Source organism: Phascolarctos cinereus, unplaced genomic scaffold (assembly GCF_003287225.1).
Source record: "Phascolarctos cinereus isolate Bilbo 61053 unplaced genomic scaffold, phaCin_HiC Scaffold_5;HRSCAF=322, whole genome shotgun sequence".
Lineage (NCBI taxonomy): Eukaryota > Metazoa > Chordata > Mammalia > Diprotodontia > Phascolarctidae > Phascolarctos > Phascolarctos cinereus.
In genome coordinates, this window is record NW_027555958.1 from 316,779,114 (window position 1) to 316,798,609 (window position 19,496).

Genomic DNA, 19,496 nt, shown 5'->3' on the forward strand with positions numbered 1-19,496 from the left:
TTCCACTCTTCATTAGAAAGCTCCTGTGGGAGGGAGACGAGGCTAGAGCTTGACCACCTGCCATAGCATTTTCTACCTGCACACAACCGTCACAGGGACAGTTGTACTAGAAAGAGAACTATAGGATCATAGATTTAGAGTTGGAAAGGAGGTGCTTTAGAGGTAGAGGGACCTGAGGCTCAGAAAGGTTAAGCAAGTGCTCTGGGGTCATATAGCTTGAAAATGCCTGAGGCAAGACACAAGCCCAGGTCCTCTGACTCCAAATTGAGTGCTCTCTTGTGAATATTATCACTGTTATGTGAATGAGATAGGATACTTAGTTATAAAAATCTGTTTCATAGACATTGAAGATTCCTTTCATTTCTGACACAGTACTTCTTTGGCTTGGGTTTGTTTCAGTGCTCATGATCTAAGGTAAATCTTCTGATCACAAGTTGCCTAAATATAGAGGTATTTAGGCAATATTTCTTCAATCAGCAAGCATTTAATAAGCACCTTTTGTGTTCCAGGCACTGCTGGGGATACAAATAATGATACAAACTCTGCTTTTCAGGAGCTTGTGTTCTATTAAGAAACAAGAATATGTATATTGAGAATAAATATAAAGAGAGTAAATACAAGGTAGGTTGAGAGTTAATTAGGAAAGGCCTCATGTTTGTAGAAGGTGCTGCTTAAGCTTCTTGAAGTAAGGGATTCTGTGAGGTAAAGGTGTGGAGGTAGTGCATTTCAGGTTTGGGGGCTGGGGTGGCAACACAAAGTCACAGAGATGTATAATGCTGTATCTTGTGTGAAGAACAGCAGTAAGGCCAGTCTGACAGGCCAGGATTATAGAGTTGAAGAGGGAGGAGTAAATTATAATGAGACCAGAAATATAGGTTGGATATAGGTTATGAAGGGCTTCGAAAAGACAATAGGGAACCACTGGAGTGTGAGTAGGGAAAGCAATATGGAGGATGAACTTGAGGTGAGGAAGTTCGGTTAGGAAGCCATTGCAGTAATCTAGGTGAAAAGTGGTGAATGCCTGAACTCTAGAAATAGCTGGACGTCTAAAGTCTATTAGACCAAACACTGACCATAGGTGATGAACCTGCTGTGTCTGACTTAAAGCTTTGTAGAAGCTCGTTAAATTACATGCTATCTTACCATTTAGTGATAAGATTACAAGACATGTTAAAAATACAATGCAGAAGACTGTTTTTGCTAATATTAGAGTTTGACTTTGGGGGGGTGCTTAGATCCTTAGGAGTTTAGCATCAAAATAGTACTGAATTCGCTTTAAAAATGCTATCTTGGAGGCATAGTGTTTTGGCAAAAATAACAAAATCTTAAGAGGCAAGGGCTCTTTGGGATCCTTGAACTTGTTTTTAAAAATATTTCAATAACTTTTAGGGGCAGCTAGGTGGTGCAGTGGATAGAGTACCCAGAGTCAGGAGGAACTGAATTCAAAATTTGGTCTCCAACACTTACTAGCTGTGTGATCTGGGGCATTACTTAACTCTGTTTGCCTCCCCCCAAAATGGATAAGGCCTTATTTTGAGATCCCAGAAGTTTAAATTGCTTTATACAACCTGAAGAAACTTTTAATATCTCATTTGTACACAGCCAGGCTAAAAAAATTCCACAGGATCTTGAATGAATGAACTGTGATTTGTATGGGCACCACACCTTTTTAAGGAGAGGTAATCTTCCAGTTGTATAATGGCCACCTACTAAGAGGTGTGGTTTCTACTTGTTTAAACAAGTAGCAGTGGTCAAAGTTTAAATGAATGTAGCAGTTGGTGATATTATTCCCTAGGCTGCCTTTTAGAAACACAAAATAAAAGGCACATTTGTTCTGTGTAAATTTTTTTTCAATAACAATTACTACTACCCCTACCACTTATAAAAGCATCATTCCTTAGTGAACTCAGGAAGACCTGGGTTCAGGTCCCAGTTTTGGTTCATATTGGTTGTATGACCCTGGGCAAATCACTTAACCCTCTCAGATGTCTAGTCACTAAGATTAGAAGTTGAAGAAATTGTTTATTTGTTTGTTTTTAGGTTGAGGGGGAAAAGAGGTTGGTATGTACAGGGATTTCAGAGAAAGGTACCTGAAATGAGCAAGTAATTTTGGCAAACCTCATTTTATCAAATAGCCTTGTAGTATTCTCATTCCCATTTTGCTGGACTTCTTAATAAGTAGCAGAATAAAAATTCAGGAGTTGATTTTCCTTTATTGGGGGGAAGGGGTATAGTAGGAGAGAAAAGACAGGATCTAGTTGTGGGTTGAAAATTCTACCCGGACTTTTGTCCACACTTTACGTGTAAGGCAACTGCTCACAGTTCTGAAATTTATCAAGTTGCTTTGACTCAGCTATGTTTTATCTAGCTCTGCATATAAAAAATTGTGAGACTTGGTTGTCATAGTTCAGACAAATATTTGACAGGAACCTTTAATTTAGGGTTAAGTATATACCTTGCCTTATTGAGGGCAGGGCTTAAGGATGTTACATGATTTCTTAAAGAATGACTTAGAAGAAAAGTTCACTTTTCAGATGTCCTCACTTTGCATCCTTTGAGGTAGGTAGGTAGTTTTCCTATTTTATGGATTAGGAAGTTAATGGAATAGTAGGTGAGTATTAGGAGGTGCTGTCACGTACTCCTGAACAGCAGAAGAAATGTGATGCAACCAGGCCTAATGCTAAATGGAAATGGACATAAAGTGAAAAGATAATGGCTAATGTTTATATAGCTTTTTACATGTATTATTTCACTTAATTGTAACAATGAGGTAGGTACTAATTAACCTCATTTTATAGATGAGGAAATAGAGACTAACTTTGACTTGCCCAAGGTCCCACAGCCAGTTAAATGTTTGAGGCAAGATTTGCATCTTGCTGCCTCTAAAGTTCAGTGCTCTAGCCACTATGTAAAGTAAGAGCTGCTACATGGATAATCTTTATCATAATCCATTTCATTAAAAGTTATATAGTTCTACTTGTTATCTCTGTAATGTACACTTTGACAGGTGTAAAATGGGTTATCTTGCTGTATTAATGTATTTGCATTAGTGGTTAGACAGTTAATTTGATTCTCAGTCCTAGCTTAGTGTCCAATTACTGCAGTTGGTAACTGGTTGTTCCTGAAAGTAATTGAGGTATGAGAGGGAAGTGAGAGTGTAAGACACCTTCAGTGAGTATATAAGCAAAGAACAAATCAAAGAAGCTTTTTTCAAGACCTTAATGCAGTAGCTCACTTATAGTAGGATGACAACATTTCTTCTTCTTCTTTTTTTTTTTTGAAAGGTTGTGTCTACCTTCTTGTACATACTGGAAGTGCAAGGGCTACTCACAGGCCAGATCCCACCCCTGATTGGCTTGGTAGTTTTGACCTGCTCGGGTTCTGATCTGGACCAGTTTTCCCCTCCTTAGGTAACCTGGTGGCCCTTCCCAAGGGCTCACCATATTGATGTGAAACTTAGTGCAAATACCAGATCTACGAAGACTACTGTAGCTCAGAACTCCTGGACTCAAGATCCAATAGCCTAGATCGTGAAGCCCAGGTTATAGGCCATGGCTATGATATTACTTTGAAAAAAGCTATTCCAAAATTATTATACAGCATACAATTTCTCAGTCGAGAGAAATTGTCTGAATAGGAAAAGGTACCTTTCTGAGAACTTAATACTTCTAAAACTTATTTGTTCTGCCTTGTGCTTTAGTGATAGCTATTTTTACCGTTTTCCTACCTAATTCTCTTTTGTTAATTGAAGTTTTTAAAAATTTTATTTTTTAAAGCACAGAGACTTTAATTTTTTCTTTCTTTGTTTTTTTGGTTTCAAGTTTTCTCCCTACCCCTACTGCCTCTCCCACCCAAACTGGAGGCAAGGGAAAAAACCCCCCAAACTTGTGAATATGAATAATCATGAAAAACAAATTTTCACATTAGCTATAAAGCAAGAAAGAATAAAATGCTTCAGTCTGTATGTACTCTGAGGCCATCAGTTCTGTCTGGAGGTGGATGACATGTTTTATCATGAGTCCTTTTGGAATTGTGTGGATCAGAGTTACTGAGTCTGTTAGAGTTGATTATCTTTTTTTAAAAAGAATTATTTTCTTTTTCTCAATTACATGTAAAAACAATTTTTAATATTCATTTTTATAATTTTTGAGTTCTGAATTCCCTCCTTCCCCTATTTTGATATAGATTATACATGTGCAGTCATGCAAAACATTTCCATATTAGCCATGTTGCAAAAGAAAACACAGATCAAAAAACTCCAAGAAAAATAAAATTAAAAAGAAAGTATATTTCGATTTGTATTCAGACTTGAATCACTTCTTTCTCTGGAGGTGGATAACATTTTTCATCATAAGTTTTTTTGAATTGTCTTTTATTATTGTATTGCTGAGAATAGCTAAGTCATTCACAGTTTTTCATATAATATTGCTGTATACAGTAATTTCCTGTTATTTCACTTTGCATCAATTTGTGTAAGTCTTCTCAGGTTTTTCTGAAATTATTCTGTTCATCATTTCTTATATAGTACAATAATATTCCATCACAATCATTTACTACAGGTTACTCAGCCATTCTCCACTTGATGGGCATACCCTCATTTTCCAGTTTGCTGCCACCACTAAAAAAACTGCTACAAATATTTTTGTAAATATAGATCCTTTTCCTCTTTTCTTGATCTCCTTGGTGTATAAACCTAGAAGTGGTATTGCTGGGTGAAAGGATATGCACAGTTTAATAACCTTTTCAGCATAGTTCCAAATTGCTTTCTAGAATGGTTGGACTAGTTCACAGCTCCACTAACAGTGCATTAGTATGCTTATTTTCCTACATCCCTTCTAGCATATCATTTTCCTTTTCTGTCTCTTAGTCAACCTAATGGGTGTGAGGTGGTAACTCAAGAGTTGTTTTAATTTGCATTTCTCTAGTTATTAGTGATTTAGGTCATTTTTTCACATTGATATTGATAAATTGGATTTCTTCCTTTGAAAACTGTGTATTCATATCCATTGACCATTTATCAATTGGGATAAGGCTCTTATTTTTATAAATTTTACTTAGTTCCCTATATTTTTGAGAAATGAGACCTTTGTCAGAAAAAACTTGCTACAAAGATTTTTTCGCCCCAGCTTCCTGCTTTTTTTCCTAGCTGCATTGGTTTTTGTTACTGTAAATTCTTTTAAATTTTATATAATCAAGACTATCCGTTTTGCCTTTTGTGAATCTCCCTATCCCTTATTTGCTCATGAACTCTTCTCCATCCGTAGATCTGACAAGTAATTTCTTCCCTGCTCTACCAATTTGCTTGTGATATCATCATCTAAATCATGCACCTATTTACCTATCTTGGTATACAGTGTGAGATAAGGATCCTTATCTAGTTTCTGCCAGACTGTTTTCCAGTTTTCTTGTTTTTGTCAAACAGTGAGTTCTTGCCCCAGTAGCTGAGATCTTTGGATTTATCAAATAACTGGGTTATTACTGTGTTCATTTGCACCTGCATATTCTCTATCTAATTTGTTAAACCTCTGTCTTATCCAGTACCAAATTATTTTGGTGTTTACCTCTTAGTAGCATAGTTTGAGAGAGGCTCCCTTCCTTCCCATTTTTTTTCATTGATTCTTTTGATATTCTTGGCCTTTTGTTTTTCCAGTGAATTTTGATTTTTTTTTTCCTAGCTCCATGTAAGGTAATTCTTTGGTAGTTTGGTATAGTACTGAGTAAGTAAATTTAGGTAGGTTTGGTTTTTTTATTATATTGGCAATTAATATTTCCCCAGTTACTTAGAGTGCTTTTGTAATTGTATTCATATAGTTTTTCTGTGTGTCTTGAGAGGTAAGCTCCCAATTATTTTATGCTGTCTGTAGGTTTTTTAAGTGGAATTTCTCCTATCTCTTCTCTTTGATTTTGTTGGTAATGTAGAGAAATGCTTAATGATTTGTGTAGGTTTGTTGAAGTTAATTGTTTTGATTATTATCTAATTCCCTGCCTCATTTTTCCCCCCTAAAATTGCAACAGTTGTTAAATACCAGGTGACTGCTTCCTTCATAGTATTGAACCACATGATTATTACTGCATTTAAGGCATCCTGGAGCTTCCTTCTTAGGATATTTTATTGCTTCTATTCCTTTAATAGGCTCAGAAGTGGAAGGTTTAGGGTAGGGCATTATATAATTAAAATAAGTGACATTCTTCTTTTTTTATCTTAAGATCAGAGTAGATATGAGCATGGGTGTTTTTCATGAGTAAGGGAATCATGGAATCTGAGAGTTGGAGGGCCCTCAGAACCCATCTTCCAACCCTTACTCCTCTAAGGCTTTTCCTCTAAAATGAGTTGTTATTGAGGTTCATCTTTAGACTTTGCAGGGAGAGTGAACTCATTACTTCTCAAGGCAATCCATTTTCCCCTTGCATTAAGACTAATCTTGGGAATAGGTATATCTTGTGACAAAAATATTGTAAAGGAAATGGATTTAATGATAATCAGATGCTAAAAAAAGTCTTCAGTTGTCCTAACATAGTATTATCTTATAACTTAGTTATAATGTAGTATAACTTAGAATTATTACTAAACATTTATAACCAGCATTTATGTAGAGCTTACGATGTGCCAGGTGCTGCGCTAAATACTTTAAAATATCAAATTTGATTCTCACAATTAGGTGCTAATATCTCCATTTTACAGTTGAGGAACCTGAGGCAAATAGAGGTTGTAGGCAAACAGGTTACGTAGCAAAAGTCTAAAGCCAGTTTTGAACTAGGGGCCTTCTGACTCCTGGCCCAGCACTCTAACCACTGTACCACCTAGCTGCCCTAAATTTCGGTGGTTCTCTGTGACCAGCCACTGTTGTTCAATCATTGTCCAACTCTTTGAGACCCCATGGGATTTTCCTGGCAAAGATTTGGTTTGCCATTTTCTTCTCCAGTGGATTAAGGCAAACAGAGGTTAAGTAACTTGACCAGGGTTGCATAGCAAGTGAGTGTCTGAGGCCAACTTTGAACTCCAGTCTTCCTGACTCCAAGCCAAGTGCTCTATCCAGTAAGCCACCTAGCTGCCTCTAACTAGCCGCTATTCTCTCTCGTAAATAACTTTATTCTTTTATTGTATTCTAAAGCTAGTTGTGACAGACCTCTTAATCCCATAGTGATCATTTATTTTGAGTTCCTACCGAATGCAGTTCAGATTCTTTACCAAGGCTTTCAAAGATACTAGACAACCTCACAACACCTTGCTTTCGCATCTCCATGTGTACTGTGTTATAATAAAACAGGATTATTTTGACATTCTCCAAACTCAATGATTTCCTTAATTCTGGAATCTTTCTTGTTCTGTACTCCCTCACACCTTTGCTTTTTCTATCTTTTAATGCCCTTCTCAAGTGCTGTAAAGCCTTCCTTGATCCACTTAATTACTAATAATCCTTACATTGTTAGATCACACATGATACTTTGTGCTTCTCTTTTTTATATGTTTCATATTATATCCAAAATACACAAAGGTGAGGTGCTTGCCACAACTAGATTGTGGGCTTCTTTAGGGCAGGTCATTATTTTGGTCTCCCATGGCACACAGTGCTCTATATCTTATAGGCACTTAAAGGTTTGAAGTTGCAGGAGACACGGAGGATATGGAGTCCCTTTACACTCATTTTGTTCTTTTTTTGGGGGGGATTAAATTAATGACTTCATTTTCTAAAATGCGTTGCTTATTAGTCAATAAGCATAGATATTAAGTACCTACCATATGCCATTTACTGTGCTAGGTAGATATAAAAATGAAACAGTGCCTGCCTTCAAGGAGTTTACATTCTCAAGGGGTGGGGACAACTTGCAAAACAGATACAGTATAATCTGAGGGAGAGGCACTAGCAGTCTGGGATGAGGGTGGGATGGGGGTGGGGTGGAGGGGTGGGATTCTACGAGGACCTCATGTAAACCATAACTGCTGACTGTGGCACATTGATTTCACTATTTCTGATTTCTAGCTTGGTAGTTTTAATTCTGTGTCTGAACTGAATTTAGTGTTACTTAGATTCTGTAAGGCAAAAGCCATTACTACCTTTTGCTTCTAATTGCTTTGTTTGCATTTGTGTAATCAGGGTGGTAGTGCTAGCTGTGTCAAATAAAAAACTATATGGCACTTGACATTTTGCAGTATTCAATTAAATTAAGCCTTTCCAGAATTACTTAATGGTAACAGTGGTATTTATTGTGTAATTATTATTTTGTCATATGCTTCTTTATTAATTAACCTGTCTTTCTTTCAGCTCCAGAATCTGGGTATCAACCCTGCAAATATTGGCTTCAGTACTTTGACTATGGAGTCTGACAAATTCATCTGCATTAGAGAAAAAGTAGGAGAGCAGGCTCAGGTGGTAATCATTGATATGAATGATCCAAGTAATCCCATTCGTCGACCAATTTCAGCTGACAGTGCCATCATGAATCCAGCTAGCAAAGTAATTGCATTAAAAGGTATGAAGAACTGATTTTAATATTATAAATTCTTCCCTTTGAAGATATAAGCTTAGTATTTGGGCTCTAGGCTTTAATATAGTATACAGGTTAAATTTGACTAAAATAACACTGATTGGCAAAGATTAAGCCCAATGTTAGAAATTTACCTGTCTGTGTACTGCAAAGGTACTATGAAACATGACTCTTATCTTCTGGTCAATATAATTCTGTTCAATAACTGGGCTTTTACTTAGGTATAGGTGATACTAAATGGCTTTTGAGGTCCCATCTAATTTTGAGACTTACTCCTTTGCAAGATCTTAAGGAAGACTTAGAGTAAAATATACTGGAATTAGCTGTTTGTATAATTGGACTGTATTACAAGCATCAGTTTTAATATCATGAAAAGGCAGGAGATTGCCATTGGTAACTTCATTTGAGCCACTATGTTTTACTTTTCCTCAGGAGGTAAGGCCATTTGACTAGACTTATGTAGAGGAACTTTTCAAAGCTCACAGAATTTATAGAGCATGTAACAATTTAATTTAACAGTCAACTTGTTTCCAGCCTTACAGTGTGAAAGTTGAAATTCTTTATCCATTGGTTATAGTTAGTCTTGCTGATTAAATCTAATTAGCTCTATACATCCTAGTTTCTTCCTCTTCGGTTCAAAAGCCCTTTCTGAAGTTACCTACTTTCTGCAGGTTCTAGGGGAGATACAGAGTCTAGATGAGTCACTGTCCCTACCCTCACAGAGCTTATATTGAAGTGCCTTTTGAAGGTACTCAAATACTTTTCTTAGAATACTTTCTCTAACTTTAATGTTACTATATTTTTTAATGCTTTCTTATGTGTATGCAGATGGTGAGTTCTCAATTTAGATTGTATTAGTTATTGTCCTGTTCTATGAAAAGAAAATTGTAATGAGTTGAAAAGGTTTCCAGAGCTCATTACTGTAGCATAGTAGATAGGCATTAGTATTAAATTTTTTTTTTTTTACTATCTGAATATAACCTAAGTTCTATATGAGGGAGAAAATAATGTCATTTCAAGGCACTGTTTCCTATATAGCTAATTATATTAACTTTGAGCTACTTTTTATAAACAGGACTATAACTATCACAATTTTTCAGTCTGGTTTTTGCCTTTAGTGTGCTTTGCATATTGTGCAGGATGGAAATAACATTTATATTTTAGGGAAAGCTTTTCCAAACTGTGGTTAGATGGCAGCAAGTACAAAGTTATTTCTTCTTCTCTTGGGAAAATAGCATCTTATAGGAGCCATATATTTTCTGGCCCAGAAATGCAGTGCTTTTGGGAGATCATCAAGCCTTTCAAATTAACTTTTAAGTATGGGGCCTTATTCTGAAAACCTGTAGCTAGCTCTGGGCACATTTCATATTCAAGGCACATTCCTTCCTTCTGGGACTAAATGTAAGCTGTCTTATTGGGGTGAAGCTTGAACTTTATTCTTGCCTCCAGTATATTAACTATGTACCTTGAAACCTTTCCTAACCCTTTAGTATATTATACCCTTCCTTGCATTTCTTTTTCCTTTTCCCTTTGTAATTTTAACCAAGTAGATGTAGCATGAATTCATTTCCTTTGATATATGAGTGACAAGGCAGAGTTTAAGTGGAACCTCTTTCTTCACGAAGCAGCTTCCATAACTTTGGTCAGAGGGAGTATGCCAGTCTTACAAAGATCACATGTTGTGTCTGTACATATACATGTTCTGCTTAGTGTACCAAGAACTAAGTAGCTATTAATGGAAAAAAAAAATTGGCTTTCAATCACAATTACAAGGTTGACCTGATTGTTTTCCATCCTTTTGTAAGAATGTTGTGCTTTGTTAGTGTTGTCTCAATTCAAGGCTTAGATGGCTATATAATCAGACTATTAGTAGAATTAACTAGGACGATCTTTATTTCTGTCTATATTTTCTTCTTTGGAAAGTTAGCTTTGCCAATACTAAACTAAAGCTTAAATATCTTGGATAGAAATAACTTAATGCTTCAGATCTATTCTGTAGTGTTTAGCCATTAACTCATGATATTTTTGTGATAAATTTTGATGATTCTATAACTAGTGATAGTGTGAATAGTGCCTTTTCAGTTGGACGTGAAATGTGAAGATGCAGAAACTACAGAGCTAGGGTTTACCCTGAGCCTTGGTTTTAAAATCTACCTTTTTTATTTTAAAGCTGGGAAAACACTTCAGATATTTAACATTGAAATGAAAAGTAAAATGAAGGCTCACACCATGACTGATGATGTCACCTTTTGGAAGTGGATTTCTTTGAACACTGTTGCCCTTGTTACGGACAATGCGGTCTATCATTGGAGTATGGAAGGAGAGTCACAACCAGTGAAGATGTTTGATCGCCATTCTAGTCTTGCTGGTTGCCAGATTATCAATTATCGTACAGATGCAAAGCAGAAGTGGTTACTTCTTACTGGTATATCTGCACAGGTACTCCAATTTTATGTAGATTAAAGAGGAATAGAGGTCCATTGCTCAGAATGAAGTAAATTTTGAAATAAGGCTTTATGTACAAAGACCTTTCTGGAGTTGGGGCTAACCTGCAGAAAAATGGGAAGAATTTGCTTACAGTACTAGACCTTTTGGTCTAATTAAATCCTCTTTTCTTCTGTCACTTGGGGAAATAGCCAAAAATGACCTACAATAAAGGATAACTACATAGGGCAGAGGTGTCAAACTCAGACGGGCCACAATATTTGATAAAAACAAATTAAAATGATCATAAAACCTAGATAGTTTATGGTTTTCTAAGTCCACAGGGATCCATTTCTATTTGAGTCTGACACCACTGATCTAGAGCCTGTAGTATAGTTGATCAGATATAATTATACCCTTATTAATTTCCAGGTGTTTTTTTTAAACCCTAAATTGTGAATTCTCTTACAAATTAGAAGTTAGGTCATAGAATATGGTAGAAATAAAAAGCTCTGGGTGGACTCTGGAGAGTTGGGCGTTAGTCATGATTTTGTGTGATTGTGAGCAAGATGCTTAATTTCTGAGCCTTGATTTTCTCTTATCTGTATAATGAGTTGCATTAATTATCTGATATCCTTTCTAGGTCTAGCATTCCATGATTCCATACTTCATCTTCCTTTAGCAGGCTCTTTTGAAATACATCCTTAGGTTGCCATCTACAGAGAAAATATTATAGGGGTAGCTAGGTGGCTCAGTGGATAGAACACTGGCCCTGAAGTCAGGAGGACCCGAGTTAAAATCTGGCCTCAGACCAAACACTTGACACTTCTTAGCTGTGTTACCTTGGGCAAGTCACTTAACCCCATTGCCTAGCTCCACCCCACCCCCCAAAAAATTACGTCCTAATTCCTAAATTGTTAGCATTGAGGTGTTACATCTAGCTTGGAAATGGTTCAATAACATGAAAGAAATGGATCTCTGACGATCATAAAATATTGTCATTGAATATCCTGTTAATGAATTCAGGAATTCAGATTTTGTTATTTAGTAGATTTCAACTTGGTAACCTTATTTCTTTGCAGCAAAATCGTGTGGTGGGAGCCATGCAGCTTTATTCTGTAGACAGAAAAGTATCTCAGCCCATTGAAGGACATGCTGCTAGCTTTGCACAATTTAAGATGGAGGGAAACGCTGAAGAGTCAACACTGTTTTGTTTTGCAGTAAGGGGACAAGCTGGAGGCAAGGTAAACTTTGGCTTCTTGAAATGGAGTTGGAAATACACAAAAGCTAAGCAAACTAATTAAAAAAAATAGAACATGCTTAGCTACTTGTCTTCATCTCCCAAAATTCACTCTTCCTTTTAATCCCAGTGTTCCTGCAATTTAAGGTATATTTTTGGCTGGTTATTACTGTTACTGTTTTGTTCCTTCTAATATCTGTAAAAATATGTAATCATTCTCTAGAAGTGTCAGATCACCTTTTAAAAATTACACGACTTGAATGCCTTTTAGGTGAAGACCATTAACAACATAACAAATATAGTAGTCACCAGCTTGAAGTAAATTGCTAGAATTCTCTCTTTCCTGAGAAGAACCCAATAAGACACCAAAGATATATTTTCCATTTAGATTTGAAATGATAGAATGAAAATAGGCTCATTACTTTTTGAATAAGAAGTCATTTTTAACATCTGCAAGACTGCAGGACCCAGGTACTTTAGGTGACTTTTGTCTCTAATACACAAATAATAATTAGCACTTTACATAAAATATATGATGTCCTTACAAATACTTCCCAGTAATGCATTTATAAATTCTCCTTGGGGCCTCACTGCTGTTTATTGCCTTCTGCTTTGTCTTTTGTAATGAGATCTTGAAATGATTTACCATAATAACTTTCAGCCTTTCTAGTAAAAAATTAATATGGGGCAGCTAGTGGCGCAGTGGATAGAGCACCAGCCCTGGGTTCAGGAGGACCTGAGGTCAAATCCGGCCTCAGACACATAATACTTATTAGCTGTGTGACCCTGGGCAAGTCACTTAGCCCCATTGCCTAGCCCAAAAGGAAAAAAAAAATTAATACAATGAATTAATGTGTAAAATATTCTTTTTCATTGCATAGGTCAGATCTTTCTTTCTTGAGAGAATTAAATAGAGGATCCATTCTTGAACTTATTCACTGTTAATTGCTTTATGTACTGTAGGAAGCCTTTTAAAATCAAAACATTTGAGCAAAGGAACCGTGAATCAGTCCTTCCTTCTAAGGCAGCCCCCAAATAAGCAAGGACTCTTTTATCAGTTTAGGGATTGAACAACTTTTCAGCTGTATTTTGAATTTGGCTTTTAAATTGTACCTTTGTTTTTGTGAATTCCCAGCCTTCTATCACTGTTTTTTGATGTAAATGGCAAAAATCTAGGCCAAAGCCCAAAATATATAATTTTGAGATGATCTAGGCCAGTGTTCCCTTCTGTTCATGTAAAGATGATCAAGAGCTGACTCTAGTCCTGATATTTCTTGTTCTTCAGTTGATATTTTTGCTTGTCAAAAAAAGAAAAGGCATAAAGAGTAATGGAAAATATGATTGTGTCTTGTTGAACAGTTACATATCATTGAAGTTGGCACACCACCTACAGGGAATCAGCCTTTTCCAAAGAAAGCAGTAGATGTCTTTTTTCCTCCAGAAGCACAAAATGACTTTCCTGTGGCATGCAGGTATGTTAAGAGAAGTTTGTTAAAAATAAATTTTATTGATCTTTTTTATACATTGCCAAAATTTCTCCCAGTATCCCTCCCCCTGATCTTTCCTGTGTGCTTTCTTGTGTAACAACAACAACAACAAAAAATTAAAGGGGGGTGGGAGAAAAAAAATCAGTGAAATAATTTATATATGTTAATTGAATTGCCTTTTTCAACATTAAAACCTTTTTTTCTTTTATGTGGCATTTAGAAGGATGACCAATTTTGATCATCCTGAAAGAACTTCTGTAATGCTGCTCTACTTGTTATCCTTATCTTTTATATAGAATACTTAGGTGTTTGAGTTTAAGTCTTTATGCCAAAAACATGCTTTCTTAGACTGGTCAAGGCATGAGGAATAGAAGTGGTTGGAGTTAAACATTTAAATCATGGCAGGGTTCTTAAAAGAAAGATAGTGCAGAATAAAGCATCTTCTATGACCAGATTTCAATTTATTTTTGTTAAAAGTGCTAATTTTCTTTATATAGATCAGCGAAAAACATGATGTGGTATTCTTGATTACCAAATATGGCTATATCCATTTATATGACCTGGAGACTGGTACCTGCATCTACATGAATAGAATCAGTGGAGAAACCATCTTCGTTACTGCACCTCATGAAGCAACAGCTGGAATTATTGGTGTAAACAGGAAGGGACAAGTAAGGAATCTGTCTACACTCCAATTAAGAAGCAAAGACAAACCTAATAGTCTTTTTCCTTTAGCATTTCAAAAATCTCCCTGTAGAAAACAAATTTAGTACTTTTTGATACTATATGCTTGCTATACAAAATAGATATTTCTGTAGAATATAAGTTACAGGGAGAACTTTTTCCTACTACTAGTTTATATTTTTTAAAAGTAATACTAAATATTTAAGGAAAATTGATGTTTTAGTAAGCATCATCGACTGACTTAGATACTATTTAGATAAGAAAAGCTATTGGCTGACTTGTGTGTCGGAACTGATTTTAAACAAATTAGACTCTCCAACTTAGACTTTCTACCTAGGCTGACTTAGATACTGTTTAGATAGGAAAAGCTGTTGGCTGACTTGTATATTGGAATTGATTTTAAGCATTAGACTCTCCAACTTAGTTCTACCTAGGCAATATTTATATTTTCAGAATATCATAAATACGTCACGTAGAGTAACTTGGATTTATATAGTACTTTGTATTTTTAAAAGCACCTATGGTAGGTGGTAGGGAGGTAATAGAAGCATTATTCCCATTTTTCACATGAAGAAGCTGAGACATAGGGAAGCTAAATGAATTTTCACAGCAAATAAAGCTGACCTGTTGTTTCTCAAACCAAAATATTAGAAGTTGTAGACCTTTTCCTCTGCTATTATTGTTACAGATATGTTGAAGGAAAGCCTAGTAGGTTGAATCCCAAAGTATCTGATTCATTTTAGTTATGACCTCAGTTGACATATTGAATATCTTTAACTCACTCTGAACTTTGGTTAAAACTTTAAACTTTTTAATCTGTCATTTAACAGAATCTTGGGTTTCAGAATTCTTTATTTATGTTTTTCCTGAAGCTGACTGCTAGATGCACATATGACCTACATCTCACTAAGGATTAGTTTGTAAACTAATCCTAGTTGACTGCTTTGTTTTTTCAGTGGTGTCTTCTTTATAACTGTTCCCCATGCTACAAGTGATTATGTTTTGCTTTTTTCTTCTCACTCTGAAGCTAAATAGAATGTGGGTCTTTTCAGAGGCAGAGAGTTTCTTTTAAAATAGATATTTCCACCTATTTGTCTGTCTATCTAGCTATCTATCTTAATACCTTTTTTTTTTTACTATGAAAGGTGCTTCAAAACAAACCTCCCTACAAGATATATTCCCTTTCCTCGCCCCAAGTAGTTCACAAGCTATAATACAGCAGAGCTCTGAAATAATTTTGACTAGTCCTGTTGCCTCTTAGTGTGAAATTAACTTATGCCATAGCCCTTGTATGTGTATTATTGTTCTGGTTCTGTCAATTAACCACAACATTAAGTGCCTATTACGTACCATGTGCTGGGGTGCAAATGTAAAGAAGGGAACAATCTCTACTTGCAAAGAACTTAAATTCTAAAGCCCTGTGTTTTTTATTTTGCATCATTTCATAACAGTTTTCTTGTGTTTTGGAGAAACTAATCTTAGTATATGTAGGGGGCCTTACGAGTAGTGTATATTAAGTTTTGTTAAAATAGCCTATAAATTTGGTAAGATTGACACTGTATTTGATGTGGAATGTATAAATTGAAAATAGGAAAATTGGAACTTAATCTCTATTATCTCTAGAGGCAAGAGTAGTGATAGTGGAGGGAGAGGAGAAAGAGAACAAATATTAATCTACTTCCTTTTTAAAAGTAGATTTTTGATGTGGAGCAAACATGTATGCCTTGAAATACCCCATCCACTTAGCAGTATATCTTGCCTGTAGGCTGTTTTAAAGATAAAGTCAGGCTAATGTTAATTTTTTTAATATTTCCTAGTTGAAAAGAAAAAATGTGGAAGACTAGTGGATCATATTTATATATTTGATTCTCATAAGCAGTGTTTAATGCTCTGAGGTATTGCTTAGTGGTAGGGAATAGGGAAATGGGGCCTTAAGGTCTTAAGCTAGTGCAGTGCCATTCCCTTGGAGAATATTCTGATAGTTTAAATTTGTAGGACAAAGATGATAACATTTCTAAGGCAGCCCAACCAATTCCACAGCAGAATGGTGGAAGGTGTCAGGCAGCTAAACTTATGAAAGTTGGGAAAGAGAACACAGCATGAATATAAAGAAAGCAAATATATACAAAATAACAAAATAACTTATTTTGTTGGGGAACCCACTGAGCACTTGGGGGGAAGGGGGGGAGAGAGAGAGAGAGAGAGAGAGAGAGAGAGAGAAGAATAGAGTTACTGTAGGAGGTAGTACTTAAGCTAAACATTAAAGGAAGTCAGGGATTTGATGAACTTATCTCCTTTCATCTGACTTAAACTAAATTAACCTACTGTTAGACCAATTTAGAGGTAAAAGATGAATTAAAAGTATTTAGAACTTAATTTAGTTAGGAGAAGTTATGGGCTTGTAAGTTGTAAGGAAATAAAGAACTTGGTTTGGCTAATTTGTCAAATGGAACCACTTTAGACCACTAAATGATTTCAAACCATGATATAGATGTCTATCAAAGGGTCCATTCCCCTCTGATTTTCAAATTTTCTTAATATTTTTCCTCTCTTTTCCAAATAACTAGTAGTGTTGAATCCTAATTTCATTCATCATCCCTTGATGTGACAGTACTAGTACAGTCTAAACATATTTAGAGCAAATGTCTTACAAAGTACTCATATTGGATATCTACTAACATTTAAATTATAGGTGCTGTCGGTATGTGTGGAAGAAGAGAATATAATTCCTTACATCACCAACGTCCTACAGAATCCTGATCTGGCTTTGAGAATGGCTGTGCGAAACAACTTAGCTGGAGCTGAAGAGCTTTTTGCCCGGAAATTTAATGCTCTTTTTGCACAAGGAAATTACTCAGAGGCAGCAAAGGTGGCTGCTAATGCACCAAAGGTAAATTTTGGAAACAAGCATCAGAATTCCAAGAACATTTATGTGCCTGTTCGGTGCCTTCCATTTCTAGTTACATTAGGAAAAGATCAAAATTTTTGCAAAATAATGCTGCTTTTTTGACTGAGTTTAATTAGGACTTCTAATCTCTTGTTAATACTTTAACTTTGCTTTAAAATGTTATTTCCCATCCCCACCCCATTTGTAACAAATTACAGGTAAACAAAACAAACAACATACTAACAATGTCTAATAGTATATGCCTTGTTCCACATTACTTCTCTACCAAGAGAAATGTATTTATTCATTAGTCTTCACAATTCAAGATTGGTCGTTGCATTGATTTTAGTGTTTTCCTTGGCATAGTCTTTTGGTTCTAATATAGTCTGCATCAAGACATACAGATCTTTGCAGATTTCTTTGAACTTTACGTTCATTTTTTTCTTAGTGCAATAATATGCCATTACATTCATATCCTACAATTTGTTCATATGTAGCCTCCTGAAGGAGTATCCACTCTTGTTCCTAATTTGGGAAAGTTGTAAAAATTCCCCAGAAAGGATGCCATGGTGTCTGTGAGACCTTTTCCTCTGTCTTTGGTTTCCTTGGTGTGTGTGCTTGGTAGTGCTATTGCTGTGGCAAAAGAGATGAATAGTGTAGTTAATTTTCTTAATTGTTCCTAAGAATTATTGGATCAATTTATAGCTCTGCCATATTTGCTTGGGGTTCTCTCCTTCGAATGCTGACTATTTAGGTCATCTTTGACAACTTGTTCTTCCTATTCACTTTGAGAATTTGCTTCAGCAAAGCCACACAGTTTTAGCTTAGCAACATTATTATAGGTTTGGGTGTTAATGTCCCTATTTTTAACCCAGAAAGATTTGGATTTATATCTACTATACTATGAATTGCTAGAATTTAAGAAAACTAGAGCATTGTTTGTTCGTGGTTGAAGATGACTACTGATAGTCTTCACCTGGAAGGAAATTTACTTTGTTCCAGTTATAGTCATAAATTTGACTGATTTGAATAAAATTCTTAGGGCTGGAAGAGATTTGGAGAGGATTTAGTCTAATCTCTTTAATTTTTTTGTCCTTTTGAAAAAATGTTTCATTAATTTTTTAAACATCATTGTCACTCTCACCCCTCTGAAATTAGAAAAGCATGACAAAGGCCATGTCTGGAAATATACCTCATTCTGTATCTATAGCCTGCCGTCTCTCTATTGAGACATGGGATACACATTTTGGTATAATTCCTCTGAAATGATTGTTATTATGGTATTGACCAGAATTCTAAAGTTTCCTTTACATTACTGTGTTCGTGGTATAAATTGTACTCATTCTACTTACGTGGTTGTATCCTTCCATTTATAGATATCTTAAGTTTCTTTGACTTCTTCATATTCATCATTTCTTACAGCATAAGAATACTGCATTATGTTCTTGTTCCATAGTCTCTCCCCCACACCCAGTTTTTTTTTCTGTGTTGCTATTTATCCTGTCACGATTTACCCAATTTCACATACCTTAAAAAAATATACTTTAGTATACATTGTGTACCTATACAGTAGACTAGCCAGCATGGTGCTTTATGAATATATTTAGTGATGGCACACTTAAATCAGAACATGGATCAGCTTAGTCAATTTATAGTCCTGAATATGCATATAAGAGTGAGTAGGACTTGTTACAGATTATGTTAATAGATGGATCATATTGTTAGACTTGTTTAAGCCTAGAACTTTTAAATGGAAAAAAAAATTTATTTCAAATCATCTTTCTTGAAGGGAATCTTACGTACCCCAGACACCATTCGCCGGTTCCAGAGTGTTCCAGCACAACCAGGTCAGACTTCACCTCTACTCCAGTACTTTGGAATCCTTTTAGACCAAGGCCAGCTGAACAAATATGAATCCTTAGAACTGTGTAGGCCTGTGCTTCAACAGGGGCGGAAACAGCTATTAGAGAAATGGTTAAAAGAAGATAAGGTAAGATTTAACATGCATTGGTTTAACCAAATTGAATGCTGTGTTAGTCTTGGGTATGTGAGGAGGGTGGAGTTTAGTTCTAGATTGCACCCAAAATGTGTACCTAACATTCTGTCTCAAGAAAACACAGAAGCTTGTGGTGCATGGAATAGTTAGGATTGTTATCAGAGTAGCTAATACATGTGAGCACTCATGGAATCTGAAATCTCCTTATTGAGTTCTTGAACTACTCCACTGGAGAATGTTCTTTTCTTTTAGGAAAAATTGTATGCAGTATAATACTTGAGATGGTAGAAA

General features: G+C 35.7%; 1 protein-coding gene across 1 annotated transcript in view; it reads left to right on the forward strand.

The window, feature by feature from the left end:
- CLTC (clathrin heavy chain) overlaps positions 1-19,496 on the forward strand; it is a 74,822-nt gene that overhangs the window by 19,508 nt on the left and 35,818 nt on the right. Inside the window, exons 2-8 of the mRNA XM_020991837.2 lie at positions 8,265-8,472; positions 10,658-10,926; positions 11,994-12,155; positions 13,511-13,627; positions 14,136-14,309; positions 17,015-17,212; positions 18,999-19,199. Of these exons, the coding sequence (XP_020847496.1) occupies positions 8,265-8,472; positions 10,658-10,926; positions 11,994-12,155; positions 13,511-13,627; positions 14,136-14,309; positions 17,015-17,212; positions 18,999-19,199 (1,329 nt within the window). The remainder of the gene's footprint in view (positions 1-8,264; positions 8,473-10,657; positions 10,927-11,993; positions 12,156-13,510; positions 13,628-14,135; positions 14,310-17,014; positions 17,213-18,998; positions 19,200-19,496) is intronic.